This window comes from Columba livia, chromosome 2 (assembly GCF_036013475.1).
Source record: "Columba livia isolate bColLiv1 breed racing homer chromosome 2, bColLiv1.pat.W.v2, whole genome shotgun sequence".
NCBI lineage: Eukaryota > Metazoa > Chordata > Aves > Columbiformes > Columbidae > Columba > Columba livia.
Genome location: NC_088603.1, coordinates 838,452 through 856,983, shown reverse-complemented (window position 1 = coordinate 856,983; position 18,532 = coordinate 838,452). Strand labels below are relative to the sequence as shown.

Genomic DNA, 18,532 nt, shown 5'->3' with positions numbered 1-18,532 from the left:
CTGTGCGGGGTGGAGCAGCAGCCTGCGCTGGGGGGTGCAGTACAGTACAGTACCGTACCGCTGTACAGGGGCTACCGGGAACGCTGGGGGGGTCTGCCTGCAGGGGGAGTGAGGCTGGAGGGGACGGGGTGGGGGGGGCTCGGACGGTGTCCCGGGCAGGAGCCACTGTCCCGGGATGGGGACCGGAACGGGGCCGGAGGGTCCCGGGGGCTCCGGGGCGGGGCGGGCGCGGGGCGGTGCGGCGGGCGGGCCGGCAGGGGGCGGTGCGGCGGGAGGCGGCGGCGGCGGCGCGCGCGGCCATGTCCCGCTGGGCCCCCGCTCAGGTACCGGGGGGCGGGGGGCGGCGGGTCCCCCTCCCCTCACCCCCCCCGCGCTCACCGGCACCGCGGGCACCGGGCGGGGCGAACCGGAGCGCCCGCGGCGCCGCGCCGGGCCCCGCTCCGCCGGGATGGGCCCCCGGGCCGGGCTGCCCGGCCCTCACCGCCCCTCTCCCCCCGCGGCAGGAGCCCGAGTGGGCGCCCGAGCCCTGGCAGCCGCTCCCGCACGGCCCCGACGGGGACAAGGCGCCCGCGGCCACCGAGATCTCGCTGTGGACCGTGGTGGCCGCGGTGCAGGCGGTGGAGAGGAAGGTGGAGTCGCAGGCCCTGAGGCTGCTGAGCCTGGAGGGCAGAGCGGAGACGGCCGAGCAGAAGGTGTCGGGGCTGGAGAAGGCGGTGCTGGAGTTCGGCAGCCGGCTGGAGCGGCGCTGGGCAGCGCTGGCCGCGCTGCTGCAGGACAACGCGCGCCGCCTGGACACCGTCGAGCGGCAGCTCCAGCACCGCGGCTGCTGGGGGCCCGGCACCGGGGATGGGCACAAGGTAACGGGGCGAGCCTGGGGAGCGGGGTGAGTCCGTGGTGACAAATGGGCACAAGCCCCAGCTAACGGGAATGTGCCCAAAGTAACGGGGACAAGCCCAAGGTAACTGGGATGGGCACAAGGTAACGGGGCGAGCCTGGGGAGCGGGGTGAGTCCGTGGTGACAAATGGGGACAAGCCCCAGCTAACGGGAATGTGCCCAAAGTAACGGGGATGAGCCCCAGCAAAGGGGGACAAGCACAAGGTAATGTGGATGAACCCTGGGTAATGGGGATGTGCCCATGGGGACAAATGGGGACAAGCCTGAGCTAACAGGAATGTGCCCAAGGTAACGGGGACGAGCCCATGGTGACAAATGAGGACAAGCCCCAGCTAATGGGAATGTGCCCAAGATAACAGGGACAAGCCCAAGGTAGCTGGGATGAGCCCAAGGTAACGGGGATGAGCCCTGGGTCATGCGGACATGCCCATAGGGACAAGCCTGAGCTAATGGGAATGTGCCCAAAGTAACGGGGACAAGCCCAAGGTAACTGGGATGGGCACAAGGTAACGGGGCAAGCCTGGGGAGCGGGGTGAGTCCGTGGTGACGAATGGGGACAAGCCCCAGCTAACGGGAATGTGCCCAAAGTAACGGGGACAAGCCCAAGGTAACTGGGATGGGCACAAGGTATCGGGGCGAGCCTGGGGAGCGGGGTGAGCCCGTGGTGACAAATGGGGACAAGCCCCAGCTAACGGGAATGTGCCCAAAGTAACGGGGATGAGCCCCAGCAAAGGGGGACAAGCACAAGGTAATGTGGATGAACCCTGGGTAATGGGGATGTGCCCGTGGGGACAAATGGGGACAAGCCTGAGCTAACAGGAATGTGCCCAAGGTAACGGGGATGAGCCCATGGTGACAAATGGGGACAAGCCCCAGCTAATGGGAATGTGCCCAAGGTAACAGGGACAAGCCCAAGGTAACTGGGATGAGCCCAAGGTAACGGGGATGGGCCCTGGGGAATGGGAATGAGTCCATGGTGACAAATGGGGACAGGCCCCAGCTAATGGGAATGTGCCTAAAGTAACAGGGTCAAGCCCCAGCAAAGGGGGACATGCCCAAGGTAACACTCATGAGCCCTGGGTAATAGGGATGTGCCCACGGTGACAAATACGGACAAGCTCCAGCTAATGGGAATGTGCCCAAGGTGACAGGGATGAGCCCTGGGTGATGGGGACATGCCATGGTGACAAATGGGGACAAGCCCCAGCTAACGAGGACGTGCACATGGTGAAAAGCAGGGACAAGCCCCAGCTGATAGGAATGTGCCCACGGTAACAGGGGTGTGCCCAAGGTAATTGCAGCAAGCCTCAGCTCACAGGGCTGTACTCCGGGTAATAGAGATCAGCTCCAGCTAACGAGGACGTGCCCCAGCTGCTGGGGATGTGCCCGGGGTGATGGGGAAAAGCTCCGGCTACCAGGGATGTGCCCAAGATAACGGGGACACACCCGTAGAGATGAATGGGGACAAGCTCGATGTCATGCGGATGAACCCCAGCTAACGGGGACATGCCCAAGGTAACGGAGATGTGCACCGTGGCCAGTGGGACGTGGCGCTGGCTCTCGGGAGCTGCACAGGGCCACGGGGACAGGCCCCTCGGGTGCTGTGCCTGGAGAGCCGGCACATGAGGCAGCAGCCAGAGAGCTCCCGCTTTCCGTCCCCAGTGAAAGGAGGAGCAGAACACGCACCCCGAGCATTTCCAGCCTTGCTGGGTGCCACTGGTCACCTCACCAGTGGGACGGTGCCTCCCCACCCGTCCTGCTCCTGCGTGAGGGGGTTACTGCTCAGCTGGCTGCCGGTCCAGGGAACCAGAGGTGCTTGCAAACCTGTCCGGCTGTGTGTGTGCCAAACAACTGAGCCTCACTGGGCCGTTCTGAAATTGTCCCTGACTCCGGGCCGCGACTCCGTTCCGTCGGCGCTCTGGGCTGTGTGGCCCCGCAGCGCGGTGGGGCCGGGGGATGGATGAGGAGGGGAAGCGCCACGGTGGTCCCTGCTGCGTTTCAGGTGCCAGCGGCGTGCGAGGGCGACGCGGCCGGCCTGCCGGAGCAGGCGTGGGGCAGCTCGGACAGCCGGCACAAGGAGCTCTACCAGGTGGAGGTGAAGGGCAGTTACGAGGTCTCGCTTGGTAAGGGCTGCTCTGTGTTCCCGTGTCAGACGGTATCGTGCCGCGGCTGGGTCCGGTTTACGGGCGCTGCGTGTGTGGGAGCAGGTGGAGGGGGCTGCGGGAGGCGTGGGCATTGCTGCGGACCCGCACTCAGCGTCTGCGGGGCAGAGAACGTTCCCCGTGGGTTGGGACAGTGCCGGGGGGGGATTCGGGTGCCACGCTCACGCTGTGTCCTGCAGCCTGCTTTCCTGCACCGTGTTTCACCAGGACACGGGCTGTACATACACCGCCCTGCAGGGATTTCCTACTGGCAGACGTAAATTTTAGCACCAGTGTTTTTGCCTGAAATCATAGAATCACAGAACCATTTTGGTTGGAAAAGCCCCTCAGGATCATCGGGTCCAACCATAACCCACCCCAGCACTGCCCCATGTCCTGAGAACCTCATGTCCGTCTGTCCAGCCCTCCAGGGCTGGTGACTCCTGCACTGCCCTGGGCAGCCTGTTCAATGCCCCACAGCCCTTTGGGGAAGAAATTGTTCCCCAGATCCAACCTCAACCTCCCCTGGAGCAACTTGGGGCCGTTTCCTCTTGTCCCATCACTTGTTACTTGGGAGAAGAGACCAACCCCCTCCATGCTCCGGCCTCCTTTCCGGCAGTTGCAGTGATAAGATCTCCCCTCAGCTCCTGTTCTCCAGGCTGAACAGCCCCAAAATGTTAAAGGATGCTGAATGCCCGGTGCTCGCTTCTTCCTGGGGTCACTGCAGTAATTCCCTGGTTTGGCTGCCACCAGTTTACTTGCTCTGATGGTCCTGGAGAACCTGACCGCTGCTCTGGGGTCCCAGGAGCCCTCCGGGCACCCCCAGCTCCCGCTGTGTGACCGCGGCCCCTTAGCGAGGGCACCGGGTGCTGGTCCCCAGAGTCACCTCGAACCGCTGCCTCCTCCTTCCCAGGGCCCGGGGACAGCGGCTCCAAGCCTGCTCTGCTGCCGCCCGGGGACGGGGACGGGGAGGATCCGGGTGCCGGGACGCACGGGCTGCTGGAGACGGGAGCGGTGCCGGGGCAGCTCGGTGACGGTGAGTGCCGGGGGGGCCGAGAGCCACTAACGCCGGGCTGGGCCGGGTCTGTGCCGGGCGTGCCCGCCAAGCGAGGGGCTGGAGACCAAACCTTGAAGCCTAGAAGAACCCCCTTGCCAAAGAGAGTGGGCGAGAGGGAGAGCCGGGGCACGGCTCAGCGCGAGGGCGGCTCTGCGGCCGTGCGCCTGCAGACGCGCTCCCTCTGCTCCTGGAAGGTTTTGCTTTGATCCTTTTTCCCAGATTCACCCACCTTTCGTGACAAAGTTCCTTCCAGGACAGGGCGCTCTGCAGCTTCCGCTTTGCCTGCAAGTTTCCCGTTTCGCATTCTTTATGAGTGTTGCGTTGTCAGTCCATCGGGTGTCCCCAGGGTCTAAGATACCCAGATAACCCACAGCAGGTGCCAACACGCCCTCCAGCCCACGTGTCCTTCTCCCGCTTTGCTCTTGGTGAAACCTTCTTGTTCGCTTTCCAGCGGCGCGTTTGCCGGTTCATGCCGGCACGGCGCCGCGGGGGCGGCTCAGCGCCCGCTCTGGGCCTGCGGGCACGGGCGGGTTTCCCTTGCCGGGAATGAGCCGCCGTGTGTCCGCAGGTGAGATCGTGATCAAGACGGAAGAGCCGCAGCCGCAGGAGGAGGGATCTGAGCTCCTGGCTCTGCCGCAGGCGCCCTCGGGGAGGCCGGAGGAGGCTCCGCCGAGCCAGGAGCAGCCGGTGCCCTGGGACGGCCGCGCTGCCCTGGACGAGCAGAAGGCAGCAGGAGAGGCCTTCGGGGAGTTCTGCAAACACACGGCTGCCCAGCCTGAGTTTAAGCCCGTGGTGGTGCCGCTGGAAGCTCATCCCGTCCCGGCCTTGCCCTTCCCCACAGAGCAAGTGCTGGGCGTGGGGACCGACCAGCCGTTCGTGCTGCCCCAGGGGACGCCCCCGCGAGAAGACGCCCCCGCGGAGGTGGCGTCGTTTCAGCCCGGCTCGGAGGAGCAGCATCGTCCCTGCGCCGTGGGGGCCGAGCCCCGCGCGCCCCCGCCGGGCTGGAAGAGCGTCCGGCTGAAGCGCAACCTGCTGGCGCGGCAGCAGAGCCAGGCGAGGAAGAGCAACGGCTCCTTCATCTGCACGGCGTGTGGGAAGAGCCTGGCGCACCACGCCGCGCTGCTGCGGCACCAGCGCCTGCACACGGGCGAGCGGCCCTTCCAGTGCCCGGCCTGCGGGAAGAGCTTCAACGAGAAGTCCAACCTCAACAAGCACTACCGCATCCACACCGGGGAGCGGCCCTACCGCTGCCCCGCCTGCGGCAAGGGCTTCATCCAGAAGCACCATCTCCAGAAGCACCAGCGCATCCACGGCGGGCAGCTGCGCGGCGGCTGGGCCGGCCGGCCCGCGCGGGCCAGCGCCGCCGGCGAGCGGCTCTACCGCTGCATCGAGTGCGCCGAGAGCTTCCCGCAGAAAGCCTCGCTGGAGGAGCACCAGCGCCGGCACACCCAGCAGCGCCCCTTCCAGTGCAGCGGCTGCAGCAAGAGCTTCCGGCACCGGCAGTCTCTGAACCACCACCAGAAGGTCCACGCCGTTGCCAGCTCTCCTGCCGTCAGCTTGCCGAGCCACAACCAGGACACCAGCCCCTGCAAGGCTTTGACCCAGGATAACCCGTAGCGAGGGCCAGAGGAGGGAGGGGACAGCGTTTCTCCGCAGAGGCGCAGCAGCCTGTGACACCGGGACACGCCAGGCAGCTGGTGTCACGACCGCTGCGGGGCTCGTGGCACCACCACAGGGCTCGTGGCAGCGCCGCGGGGCTCCGCGCCGCCCGGGGCTCCGGGAGGAGCAGGATGGAGGGACGCTGATGTGCTGCGTGGGCAGGGAAACGCGCAGGGGTGAAGAGACCGGCCCAAGAGGCAGCGGAGATCTGGAGTCTGGGGCTGGGCCGGCGGTGCCGCTGCCCCGTGGACGGGGAATCGGCCGAGGAGCGGTGGTGCCGGGTACGGCGGGGCGGTTGAACTCAGGGTTATTGACAGTGCCAGCGTGGAGGTGACGTGGGGCATCGGCGGTGGCTGGGGGGCAGCCGGGGGCGTTGGATGAGCTGGGAGGGCACTCGGATAAAGGACTGGGCTGACGCGGTCTCCGTGTGCTCTGGGGTGTCTGCGGGGGCGCAGGCTCCGTCTGACAAAGGGGACCTGGGTGCGCGGCCTTGTAAATCATAGCAAACGGCTTTCCGGTGGGTGCGGGGGGCGTGCAGCTCCCGCTCGGCACGCCACGGTCCCCACTGTCACCCGCTGCTGCCCGTGGGCTGCGGCAGCTCAGGGCCCCCTGCTCTGCGCGGGAAGAGCCCGTCCCTTGTCCCGGGGAGGAGAAGGTTGGGGTGGCTGTGGTCAGGACCATGACGGGAGGAATGCAAACTGCCCCCGAGAACGTGGAGCCGCCACTCAGGCTGCGGGATCTGGGCCCTGTGCGACCCCCTGGCAGCGCTGAGGTGGGACAATGGGATACCCGCCTCCTGCTTGCACCCTGCCGGTAACTGCCTGTGCCTCTGCCCGTGCCTCTGCCCGCACCCCGCCCGCGGCGGCCAGGGTCGCCCGTCCCCTGCTGCAGACTCCCCCTGGTTCTTTGGCCGCTCATCCTCCCCTCTGCGGAGGGCTCGACCTTCCTGACCACGGCCCCTGCGTGGAAACCGCCGTGGTGGGGCCGGGCTGGCGTGGGGCAGCACGAGGCCGCAGGGTCAGGGTGTCCCCAGGGTTGGGGTGTCCCCAGGGCTCAGCCCCTGTGCCCGCTGTTCATCCCCACAAGGGAGCACCCAGCGCTGCTCCATGGGGACCAGCAGCTCGAGTTCCCCAGTGGAACCTCCCGGCCCTGGGGCTCCCTGGGGGCAGCACCTGCAGGCGGTGACACCCCAGGGCACAGGTGGTGACACCCCAGGGTGCAGGGGGTGACACCCCATGGTGCAGGCATTGCTCGCATCCTCTCCCTTTGGCCTGGGGCTGATGGTGACATCCCTGGGATAAGTGGGTGACGATCCCGGGAGATGCTCTGGGGGCACCCAGGGTGATGATGACATCTCGGGGACATGCTGGGGACAGCGGTGGGTGACAGGACCCCAGGGACAGCTCTCCTGTAGATACATCTCCCCCAGCACGGGCTGAGGTTGTGGCGGCCACGTCAGCCCGGTGGCTCCTGGTGGCCGTGCCAGGCGTGGGCAGCATGGCCTGGTGGGCGGCGGGACCCGGGCACACCACTGCGGCAGCGGGGCGAGGGTCCTGCCCCTCTGCTCGGCCCAGTGCAAGCGACTGGGATGTACTGGGGATGTCCAGCAAGGCCTGGCTGCTGAGGGGACAGAGCGTCCCATGTGGCTGCAGAGCTGGGTCCGGCTCCCTGGGGTGACGGGAGCAGAGCCCACGCTCCCGGGGTCCGTGCGGCCTCGTGGGGCAGGTACTCCAGACCCGCTCCTGGGGCTCCCCAGCCCAGCTGTGACAGTCCTGTCCCCAGGAGTGTCCAAGGCTGGGCTGGACGGAGTGTGGACCTGGTCCAGGGGAAGGTGTCCTTGCCCATGGTGGGGACCGGACTATGTCATCTTTAAGGTCCCTTCCACCCCAAACCCCTCTGTGACTCCCTGATTCCCCACGTGCTCGCCCTTGGGATGCTCCTGGGGGCCTTGCTCAGCCACCATGCACAGAAGGGGTCACGGAGCTGCCGGCAATGACCCCCAGCCCGGAGCCGCCCTTTGCCTCGCTCTGCTCGGGCTGATCCAGCTCAGCGCCCCCAAAACCCGGCACGTGTACAAATACTTTATTGATTCCACAGCCTGAGAAAGGGATCTGGGGGTTCACAGGAGACGCTGGTCCCAGTCACAGCAGCTTCAGAAGAAACACCCTGGCCGGGGCAGTCGGCCCCCCACGCCACCCACGCTGGCCCACTGGCAAGACCATCACACCGGCCCACTCGTGTCACTGGGATCAACGGGGGGGCGCTGGGATCTCCCCGGGCAGGGACAGGCAGCTCAGTCACTGCAGTCCTGCTGTGCCAGAGCACGGCGCTGCCAGACCCACCATCACCGCACCTCCAAGTCATGGATTGCCCAGCGTCCCACAGGGCTTGGTGGAGGCAGCGCCGTCCCTTTGGGGACACAGAGCTGAGCTGTCGCCCCTCGCAGCCGCCGCCAGTCCGGGCACAGTGCGCCGCAGGGGAGAGGAGGCGACTGAGAACCGCGCCCAGAGGAGCAGCGGGACGTCGTGTGTGTCCCCAGGAGCAGCCCTGACGCTGCTGTCCCTCCCGCGGGGCACCGCTCGGCGTTGGGGGCGGCACCGCACAGCACGCGGGCATTTGCTCAGCACCCGAAGCGATGCTGCGCCAACAGCCGCCCCGCAGCCCCTGCGCCTTTGGAACAGTCCCATGAACAAACCGGTTCCGCACCTCCCTGCCTGGAGAGGGACAGGGACTCGGGGATGACAATAACTAATTACACCAAACAACTCAATGAAAAAAAAACACACCCGGAAAATCAAACTCGAAGCGTCTGAAGAGCCGCTCGGGTTGGTCTGCACGGCGATGCCGCCAGGAGCTCGCTCCTCTCTCTGTACACGATTCACGCTTCTCAGCGGCACGTGTGACACACGCAGGACACGCGTGGGTTGGGTGGCTCCCGGGGACGCCGGAGCCTGGCCTGGTTCATCGCTCGCCGGGCCGCGGTTACCGCCTGCCGCCGCGCCGTGCCGCTCTCACTCCGCCAGCGACTGAGGTAGCGAGCAGAACGAGTCTGCGTGGGATGGCTGTGGGGGATTCTGCGCGTGGGGGATGGAGGTGACGTGCGGTGCAGAGCGGGGGCTGCTCCCGCGTTCCAGGCGCCCGAGCGGCGGGAGGGTCCCGGCGGGGCGGCTGCAGCGGCGCGGGGCCAACGTCACCGCGAAGCACTGCTGCAGCGACCCCCATCTGTGCGGTGCCGCGGGAGCTCCCCCGGGGTGTCGCTGGCTCTCCTGGGTTGGTCTCGCTGGAGGAAGGAGCGGGGGCCTTGGAAACGCCCGCGGCGCCCTCGCTAACACAGAATGTTGTGGCTTGATTTATTGTACACACCTTCCCGTGCAACGCCCAGCGGCTCCCAGCCTGATGGAGGGGCGCAGCACGCCTCCTCCCCGGGCGGGTCATCAAACAGGCGCGCTGGGGGTCTCTGAGGTGCCGCGCTCTCTTCATCCAGTGTCTTGGTCGAGAAACTTGGTCAGTGAAGCGAAGAGCTCCTTGGGAATGCCACCCGGCTCGCCGGCCCCGTTCCCTTCTCTCTCTCCGCCCTGTATTTCCACACGCGAGGGCTCAGCTCCGCATGGAGCGAGGGGTGAGCGCGGCCGCTGCTGGCGGCTGCCCTGGCTGGGCTGCAGCGGCGCCCGGGGTCTCCCAGGAAGCCGGGCCTGGAAAGTGTCGTGTATCAGCCAGCAGACACCACAGTCTGAGGAATGCTAAAGCGGTTTTGATCACCGGAGCCTTCTGCGGTTTCTGTGGCGGCATCCAAGGTTCTGATTCCTCCTACAATTCCGGGAAGCTCCTCAAATCCAGTGGCCAGACGGTTCGCAACCCCCGTGCCCCACCCTGTGCAACATCAACGCTCAGTTTCCTTCCAGGGACACAAGCAGCCGGGATCTCTCCCGTTGTCATTTCTCCATCAGCGCCGAAACCACCGCCCTGGTTCCCAGTCTGACCACAGGCTGGGTGGTTCTCCCGGCCCAGCCGTGCGCGTGGCAGCTCTTGTCCAGCAACCTGAGCTCCGCGGGACTGAGCAGGAGCGTTCTGGCCGCGGGGCCGACGCTTCTCTCGGCCGCCTGGGCTGGCGAGCGGGGAACCCGCAGGTCTCTTTGCGGCTGGGGCTGCCGTGGCGCCGGCACGAGGGCCGCGGGCTGCGGGAGGGTGGCCGGGCCTTTCTGGCGCTCGTGGATCTTCTCGTGGCGTTCCAGGTGAGTTCTGCGGCTGAAGCTTTTCTCGCAGGTGCTGCAGCAATAGGGCCGGTCCCGCGCGTGGGTCTGCAGGTGCCGCCGCAGGGAGAAGGGGCAAGAGAGGATCTTTTTGCAGAGCCTGCACTTCAACGCAGGCCTCGTCTGAGACTTGGGACTCTGCTGCTGGGAGACACACGCGCCGGACAGTCTCCCCTTGTCCGGCTCCTCCTTGATCTGGCCCAGCCAGGTCCCCCCAGCGTAGTGCCCGTTGCCCGGGCTGTGGGAGCCTCCGCAGAAATCCCTGCACAACCTCCTCCTCGGCCGGATCCTCAGCTCCGGGTGGACGTTCCCCCAGACCTTGGCCCCGAACGCCCTGTCCTGCACGTGGATGCTCTGGTGCAGGTCCAGGTGGCGTTTGTCGGCGAAGCTGATCTCGCACACGGCGCACTCGTAGGGCCCCTCCTTGGCGTGGCTCCGCTGGTGGATGATGAGGTTGATTTTGAGGCGGAAGCGCTTCCCGCACTCGGTGCAGGGGTGCGACCACTCGCGCACGTAGCCGCGCCGGCAGCTGCCCATGAGCAGGCTGCTGCTCTCACACCTGCTCGGCTTCTTCTTGCTCCTGGCCTTGGGCTGCTCGCTTTTGGGGCACTTCTGGATCTCTGAGCCGGCAGAAGACGCAGAAACCTCTTGCAGCGCCTCGGGGTCCTCTTCCTTCACCTCGACTTTTTCAGGAGGAGCCGCTTCGCGTGGGATTTCGTTTTCCATCAAAAAGCTTTCCTCTGAAACAGAACGGCACGGGCAACGCTCGCTCCTGCTCCCAGAACTCGGGTTAAATCCCAAAGTGCTGAGCAGGTTTTTAGCCATGAAGGAGCCACCAAGAAATGTGAGCACCCAGTGTGGAGAGGAGCGAGTGCCACCCAGCCCACGCGCCCCAAATAAGCCGACGTGGTCTTGGGGAGCGGATCTCGTGCTCCCAGGAAGAACCGGGCTGTGGTTTGCTGCAGGGCCATCAGGATCCACCACTAACACCACGACAACGATGGCCAGGAGAGGAGGACACGGCCTCGAGCTGCACCAGGGGGGGTTTAGATTGGATATTAGGAGAAAGTTCTTCCCAGAAAGGGCTGTGGGGCATTGGAACAGGCTGCCCAGGTGGAATCACCATCCCTGGAGGGGTTTAAAAGGCACACAGATGAGGCTTTTAGGGACGCGGTTTAGTGGCAGAGTTGGGTTATGGTTGGACTCATGATCTTGAGGGGCTCTTCCAACCGGAATGATTCTGTGATTCTAAGATGTAGCAGGAAGAAAAGGCCACGGAAGAGCGACAGCCTGCGGCACCCGGGCTCTTCCCTCCAGGCGAGGGCCGTGCCGCAGGCAGCCTGAAGCCACCCGACCACAGCGCTGGAGGAAGGAAACACGTCACTGCTACCAGCTCCCCCAGTTGTGATGCAAGGAACCCAGAGGGTCTGTTCTTTCCACAGAGGCGACAGGGCTGAAACACCCCACACCGACCCTCTCCCTTGCCCCATGATGAAAGAGAGGCCCGAAACTTCCTTCTCCCTCTCTGTTTGCAGCACGTTAACAAGCTGGGAGCTGCCTCCCGTTCCCCTGCACAGGGTCACTCACCGGCGCTGGACTCCGCCGGGTCCTCTTCCATCTCCGCCTCGGGCTCATCTTCCCCGCCCGGCTCCGCTTTTTGCGCGCTCAGGGACATGACGTTCATCACCAGGATGGGGAGTTCTGTTTGCAGACAAGAGCCCTTTAAAGACCTGGGGACAGCCTACGTCTCCCCGCGCTGGTGTGATGCTGCCTGGAGACACGTTGGCTGTGCGGAGGAGCCAGAGAAAGCTGCGGCTCCAGATCCCCTGATGTGTTGCGCCAGGGGAGGTTGAGGTTGGATGTGGGAACAATTTCTTCCCCAAAGGGCTGTGGGGCATTGAACAGGCTGCCCAGGGCAGTGCTGGAGTCACCAGCCCTGGAGGGCTGGACAGACGGACATGAGGTTCTCAGGACGTGGGGCAGGGACAGGGCTGGGGGAACGGTTGGGCTTGATGATCTTGAGGGGCTTTTCCAACCCAAATGATCCCGTGGGTCTATGGAAAGCACGTGAGGTGTCCAAAGGAACTGGAGTGACGCCACACAGCAGGACCAAGAGCAGAGGGAGGGCTGGGAGGAAAGTCCCCAAGGTGCCACAGCTGTCACCTCTGCAGGGCCACCTCATCCCTCCTAAACGCTCCCCACCAACTCCACAGGTAGTATTCCCATATCGCCCTGTGTTTGGGCCCTCAAACCCCTTCATTTTCTCTGGAGGCACCTTGGCAGCGCACCCCGAGGGTTCTGCTTTTCCCTGGTGATGCTCCTCTTAACCACAGAGACCCGTGTGCTCCCACAGCCACTGGGAGAGCTGGGACAGGAACGGCCCGCGGCAGCAGGTCCTGGTACCTGTGTCACTCACCTGCGTCACCTTCTGTGGGGACTTTATCTTCTCCCAAAGCCTCTTCCTTCTGTTTCGTCTCTTCTGGTGTCTGCGGGGGCTTCTGACCATCTGGGACAACTGTCTGCGGGGGCTTCTGGCTGCCCGGGACGTGAGTCTGCGGGGGCTGCTGAACATCCGTGACGCAGAGCTCGTCCTCCCTCCCGATCCGGGCCAGGGCGTCAGGCCTGGGCACAGCACCGGCTGCTCGCGGGCCGAGAAACAGAGGAACCGGCTGCACCTTCGTGCTGGCAAACCCTCCAAGTGACCCTTCTCTCCCTAATGCCAGAGCCAGCAGGCAGGGCAGACACAAATAACTATCCGTGCTCTGACCAGAAGTGCGGAGCTGCTTCCTCAGCCCCGTGGCAGGATCACCCGTGAGCACGACCGCCGCTCGAGCGCGGAGAGGATCCAAGGGGCTGAGATGTCAAAGGAGAGGGCACCGCTGTCTATGTAACAGCTTTCTCCTCTCTTGGCAAACCAACGTGACAAACCGAGCCCCAGACACGCACTTGGGGCTCGTATCGCTTCTGCGTTCCGCTCCCCAAAGGCCGGAGCTGGCCCCGCTTCTGCTCCCCTCTGCTCTCCTCGCGCCCCCCGCTCCTCGGTCCCGCAGCACGGAGCTCTCGCAGCTCTGCACACACTTTCTTCTTCTCCCGCGTCTCTCAGGGTCCTCTCGTCCCTTTCCAGCGTCTCCCACCTTCCTGTCCAGCCTTCGTGCTCCTAACGCTTTTCCCAGCTCTCCCATGCCGTGCCCAGGGCTCTCCCGACGGATTCTGCCTCCCCAGCACCAGCAGCTGCCCCGGCCTCCTGCTCCCACCGCCGGTCCCCAGATTCCTGCCATCCCACCGCCGTTCCTCTCCCAAGGCAAGCAGGAGCCTTTGGAAGCCCCAAGACTCACGCTCGGGTGAGGAAGGATTGCCAAACCGCACCGAAACAGAACTGGAAGGGACCGCAGGGTCTGTCGCAGCGCCCCAGACTCAGCGCAGCCCCTCCTGACAAGCTCTGCCTGTTTTATCCACAGCATTCAACTGACCAAGTGTAAACGTTCCTCTTGGAAGAGAAGATTCAAGGTACACCAAGGAAGTTCAGTCAATACAGTCAACAAGCCCTCTGAGCAGTTCATTTCTAACCAATATGCTGCTGGGAGATGTGACAAGGAACTGCCACCTCCCCCTGGCACCCACTCACCTGTGTCACCTTCCACGGGGACTTTATCTCCTCCCAGAGCCTCCTCCATCGGGTCCAGCTCTTGTGGAGCCCGTGGGGGCTGCTGGCCACCCCCGACGCGCGTCTGCGGGAGCTCCAGACCGTCAGCGGCGCCGGTCAGCGGGGCCTTCCGGGCATCGCGGACAAACAGCTCCTCATCCCTCTCCATGCGGGCCAGGATGTCAGGCTTGGACACGGCGTAGTCTGCTCGGGGGCAGAGCACAGCGTGATTCATTACAAACTGCCTGCGCTTGCCTTCTGCCGAACTCGCAAGTGTTTCCAAGGGCCCCTTCTCTCGCTAAGCGCAGAGCTCACAGCCAGGACAGACAGACACTAACATATCACTTGTACTGCAACTAGGGAAAACTGGGATGCTGTTCTCTTGGCCCTGTGTTGGGATTCACCCCTGCGCACGGCTGTAGCTCAAGTACAGACAATATCTCAATAACGGAACAGGACCTAAAATCTTAGAAAGGGTTGTCTTTAACGTTTTCCTCCCGTTTCAGCTTCAGCAGTGGTTGGGAGAGCGACTCTTCTGAGCCGTCGCTCCGGTGCAGGGACAGAAACCCGTGTCGGAGGGAGCGCCGGGGGAGCAGCTCTGTTCTGCCTCCACCGAGTATCACTGCGACAAGCGAAGCCCCAACTCCAGCAGCTGCGCAGAGCAGCACGTTACTAGTCCTGCCCGAGGAACAGCTTTTGGTTGGGAATATGTTACAACCCAAATCATCCAAACACACGCTGAGCGTCCTTAGAAAAACCGAGCACGAGCAGGTTAGTTCTTTACCGAGGCAGATGGAAACGTCCCTGTCACTTTACAAGGGCCTGAACAGACAGAAAACAAGAACCAGCTCAAGGTGCAACTCTCAGACTTCATCCAGATAACTCCAGAGCGGTGCTGGAAGATCATGACGGCTCCCTGACCCTGGGATCCCCTTACACGGCCACTGGAAACACCATTTCACGTGGATATTTCTTTTTAATAATAGATCATAGAATACTGGAACGGTTTGTGTTGGAGGGACCTTCCCAGCCCCCAGTGCCCCCCCTGCCACGACAGGGACATCTTCACCAGCTCAGGGTGCTCAGACCCCGTCCAGCCTGGCCTGGGATGTCTCAGGGATGGTTCATCCACCACCTCTGGGTACCTGGGCCAGGCTCTCACCACCCTCAGGGCAACAATTCCTTCCTCATGTCCGGCCTGAATCTCCCTCCTTCAGTTTAAACCATCACCCCTTGTCCTGTCACAACAGGCTCTGCTCAAAACTCTGTCCCCATCTTTATTGGCCCCTTTTAAGCACAGAAAGGCCGCACTCAGGTCTCCTGGAGCTTCTCTTCTCCAGCTGCACCCCCAGCTCTCTCCCCTGTCCCCAGCAGAGCTGTTCCAGCCTCGGGTCATTCCTGGGGCTGCTCTGGCCCCTCTCCAGCAGCTCCGTGTGTGTCCTGTCAGGGACCCAGCGCTGGAGCAGCACTGCAGGGGGGTCTCACAGAGCGGGGCAGAGGGGCAGGATCCCCCAAACCTGCTGGTGACACAGCCCAGGACTCGGGTGGTTTCTGGGCTGCCAGCGCATGTTGCTGGGTCATGTTGAGCTTCTCCTCAGCCAGCACCCCCAAGTCCTTCTCCTCAGCGCTGTTCTCAGCGCACCCTCTGCTCAGCCAGCATTTCTGCTTGCAATTGCTCCACACGCCCATTTGTATTATTATTGCTGTGATTATTTGCCACAGGTATCTCTGACAGACACTGTCCGTGGCTTAAAGCAGGGAGGAGGGAAAACGCAGGGGTCTGACTGCCCAGGAGAGGTTCTGCTGGCCACAGAAACCCAGCCCCACCAAAACAGACCATTCGCTGCGCCGCGGTGGGAACGAGCCCGGCCCAACCACAAGGAGAGCTGAACCGGAGGCGCAAACCCGGTGCCTTACCCAGGGAGATCAGCGTCTCGTAGTTCCCCCTCATCACAGCCCTGTACAGATCCTTCTGCCAGCGGTCCAGCCTCTCCCACTCCTGCTCGTTGAAGTACACGGAGATATCGTCAAACGTGATCGGCACCTGGAATCACAAACATTACGCGCTTGGCGACTTCAGATGCGGTTGGATAACTGGGAACCGGGCGTGTGAGCGCTGAGCTTTGGCTGGAGCTCAAGGCAAATCGCGCCTGTGAGCGGCACCTCCAGGACTCGCAGGTGCTCAACCACGCGAGCCCAGTGCTAAGATCACTCTGGCGTTTCCTAAACCCTCGCGGAGGCGCCACTGGTGCTTCCGTACCCAGCCGGACGCCGTTACCTTGGGGATCTCGCCCTGGGAGCCGGGGGGCAGGCGCAGGATCCAGAAGTTCCTGTTCCTGAGGAGGTTCTCCACGTTGTCCAGGCGCTGCTGGAGGTGGCCGTAGCCCTGCAGGAGGCTGCCCAGGGCCGTCAGGTTGCTGCCCAGCTCGCCGACCAGGTTCTCGCAGGCCAGCAGCCGCCGCTCGGCCCGCTCGGTGCGGCTCCACAGCTCCTGCAGCTGCTGGGCCTCCGCCTGCCCCATGGCCTGCGCGGCCCTGCGCCGGGGGGGGCCCGGCTCCTGGGAACAGAGGGGTGACGGGCAGCGGTCAGGGCGGGGGACCCACGTGTGGGCGCCCCTGGCACCCCCGGCCCCACATCCCCAGGGGACCCCCAGCCCCTGGCTGCCCCCCATCAGGGGACCCCCAGCTTCCCCTCCCCAAACTGATACCCCTGGGGACCCCACAGCCCCATATCCCCAGGGGACCCCCAGCCCCTGGCTCCCCCCCATCAGGGGACCCCCAGCTTCCCCTCCCCAAACTGATACCCCTGGCACCCCTGGCCCCACATCCCCAGGGGACCCCCAGCCCCTGGCTGCCCCCTATCAAGGGACCCCCAGCCCCCCCTCCCCAAACTGACACCCCCGGGGACCCCCCAGCCCCTGGCTGCTCCCCCAACCCCCAGGCCCGGCAGCCCTGGGACCCCCCAGCCCCGCTGCCCCAACGGGACCCCCCTCAACCGCCACCCCGGGGTCCCCCCGCCCCCAGGCCCTCCCGGGCTGCCGTGCCGCGCCCTCCGCGGCCCGCAAGCGGCGGCGGGGCCGGGCGGGCCCGAGCGGCGGGTCCCCGAGCGCTCACCGGAGCGGGGCCCCGGCGGGACATGGCGCCGCCACCGCACCGGCCCCGCGCGCCCTGCGGCAGCGCCGCCCGCCGGGCCGCCAGGAGGCGCCGCCTGCGGGGGCGGGGCTGGGCGGGCCGGGGCGCCCCCTGGCGGCCGGGAGGAGGCGGCGGGCCAGCCGGGTCACTCCACGGCCCCACGCGGGCGGGGCGGCCCGGGGACACCGACCCTCCCCGCACCCCGTAGGCCGCCCCAGTGCCCCGGTGCCACCGACCCCCCGGTGCCACCGACCCCCAGACATCACTGACTGTCCTGAACTCCCCGGTGCCACCAACCCCCAGTGCCACTGACACCCTGGTACCCCAGTGCCAACCACCACACACCCCATTGACTGTCCTGAGCCCCCGGTGCCACTGACCGGCAGACCCCACTGACAGCCCCATAGCAGTCAGTGCCACCGACCCCTGGTGCCCAGTGCCACCGACACTACAGCCCATTGACCGTCCTGAACCCGCCGGCGCCAGTACAGAGCCCAGTACAGACCAGTAGCACCCAGTATGGTCTGTAAGGGATGTCAGGAGCCGCTGTCACCAATTGCGCCAGCCAGGACGCCCCATCCCGCTGCCGGAGCCCAGCCCAGTGCCCGGGGTCCTGCCCCAGCTGGGGGACGTGGCTGCTGCCCCGTCCTGGCTTCAACCAGCAGCAGAGCTGGGCTCATGTCCCAGAGACACACGGACAGGACACACAGACAGATACACAGATGGGACATATGGACGGGACACACAGGACACATGGATGGGACACACAGGACACGTAGACAGGACACACAGGACACACAGCACTCCCCTGACTCTGCACATCCCCACTGCGCCCCCAGTTACACCCCGATCAGCTGCAAAATCCCAGTTGCCGCTGGCATCCAGCAGCCCAACTACCACTGCAGCTACACCCATTCGCTTCTATTTATAGTCCTAATTAACGCTAATTTGTCAGCGTTTTGCCTCCCGGCCTGCCCGGCTCAGGCGGGAAGCCCGCGGCAGCCTGTGCTGTGTGGGGCTGTGCTGTTCTGCGTTGCTGGTTTTGGGGTCGGTGGGCAGGGGCAGCTCTGGCTGCAGGGGGGCAGCAGCACCGGCGGGGGGGCAGGAGGGAGGTGAGGGGGCCCAGCGGGGGGGGATCGTCCCAGTGCCACCCTGTCCCCGCACCACGGGGCTCCCCGGGCACTGCGTGTGTGGGGCTGCGGCTGTGGCCACGTGTGCCGGTGCTGGCACGAGCTCAGGGTCTCGGCTGCACCAGTGAGGGGATCCCCAGGGGGCCTGGGACAGGGACCCCACCCTGGGTGATACCAGAGCTGGGCTGGTGTGGGAGCAGCATCCCCAGTGCCTGGGCCACCCCGTCAGAGGGTCACCCACTGTGTCCCCCCCACAAACACACCCACTCCCTCCAGTTTGCTGGCTTTATTCGCTGGCTCGTCAAAGCGGGGGGAGCTGCTCCGAGGAGCACGTTGGGGGTGCATGGGGCGGGCAGTGGGGCTGAGCAGGCACAAGGTCACTCGTGCCCTTGGAGGGGGACACAGCCCCCCCCGGCTGCCCCAAGGGGGTGCGGGGGCCCTACGGCGTGGCCTGGGGGTGGCTGGGCCCCCGTCTCTCCCCGGGCGTGGGGCTGTGTCTGGCCGCTGGCGCCGCTCCTCGCCGCGGGACGCTCGGTACCTCCTGCAGGACACAGCGGGGTCTGTGGGGGGTGCCCACCATGGCGGGGGGTCCCCGGCCCTGGCTCTGGCTGCTGCCAGCAGGCAAG

The 18,532-nt window shown here is 65.3% G+C and overlaps 2 protein-coding genes across 3 annotated transcripts; one reads left to right on the top strand and one right to left on the bottom strand.

The window, feature by feature from the left end:
* Window positions 1–211: 211 nt before the first annotated feature.
* Window positions 212–6,171, top strand: LOC135578767 (zinc finger protein 777-like). The gene is made up of 5 exons (XM_065054981.1): window positions 212–323; window positions 504–857; window positions 2,898–3,018; window positions 3,950–4,072; window positions 4,662–6,171. Exons 1-5 carry the CDS (start codon window positions 300–302, stop codon window positions 5,708–5,710), a joined length of 1,671 nt encoding a protein of 556 aa, XP_064911053.1. The 5' UTR covers window positions 212–299; the 3' UTR covers window positions 5,711–6,171.
* Window positions 6,172–7,819: 1,648 nt separating this feature from the next.
* LOC102085827 (zinc finger protein 777-like) lies at window positions 7,820–16,986 on the bottom strand. 2 transcript variants are annotated; one of them, XM_065054968.1, is made up of 7 exons: window positions 16,759–16,986; window positions 15,924–16,202; window positions 15,563–15,689; window positions 13,628–13,849; window positions 12,419–12,640; window positions 11,590–11,703; window positions 7,820–10,742 (listed from the first exon to the last, which is right to left on the bottom strand). In XM_065054968.1, exons 1-7 carry the CDS (start codon window positions 16,780–16,782, stop codon window positions 9,685–9,687), a joined length of 2,046 nt encoding a protein of 681 aa, XP_064911040.1. In that variant the 5' UTR covers window positions 16,783–16,986; the 3' UTR covers window positions 7,820–9,684. The 2 variants fall into 2 exon arrangements, with proteins under 2 accessions (XP_064911040.1, XP_021156387.2); XM_021300712.2 differs by lacking the exon at window positions 16,759–16,986 and having other exon boundaries at window positions 15,924–16,342.
* Window positions 16,987–18,532: the final 1,546 nt, after the last annotated feature.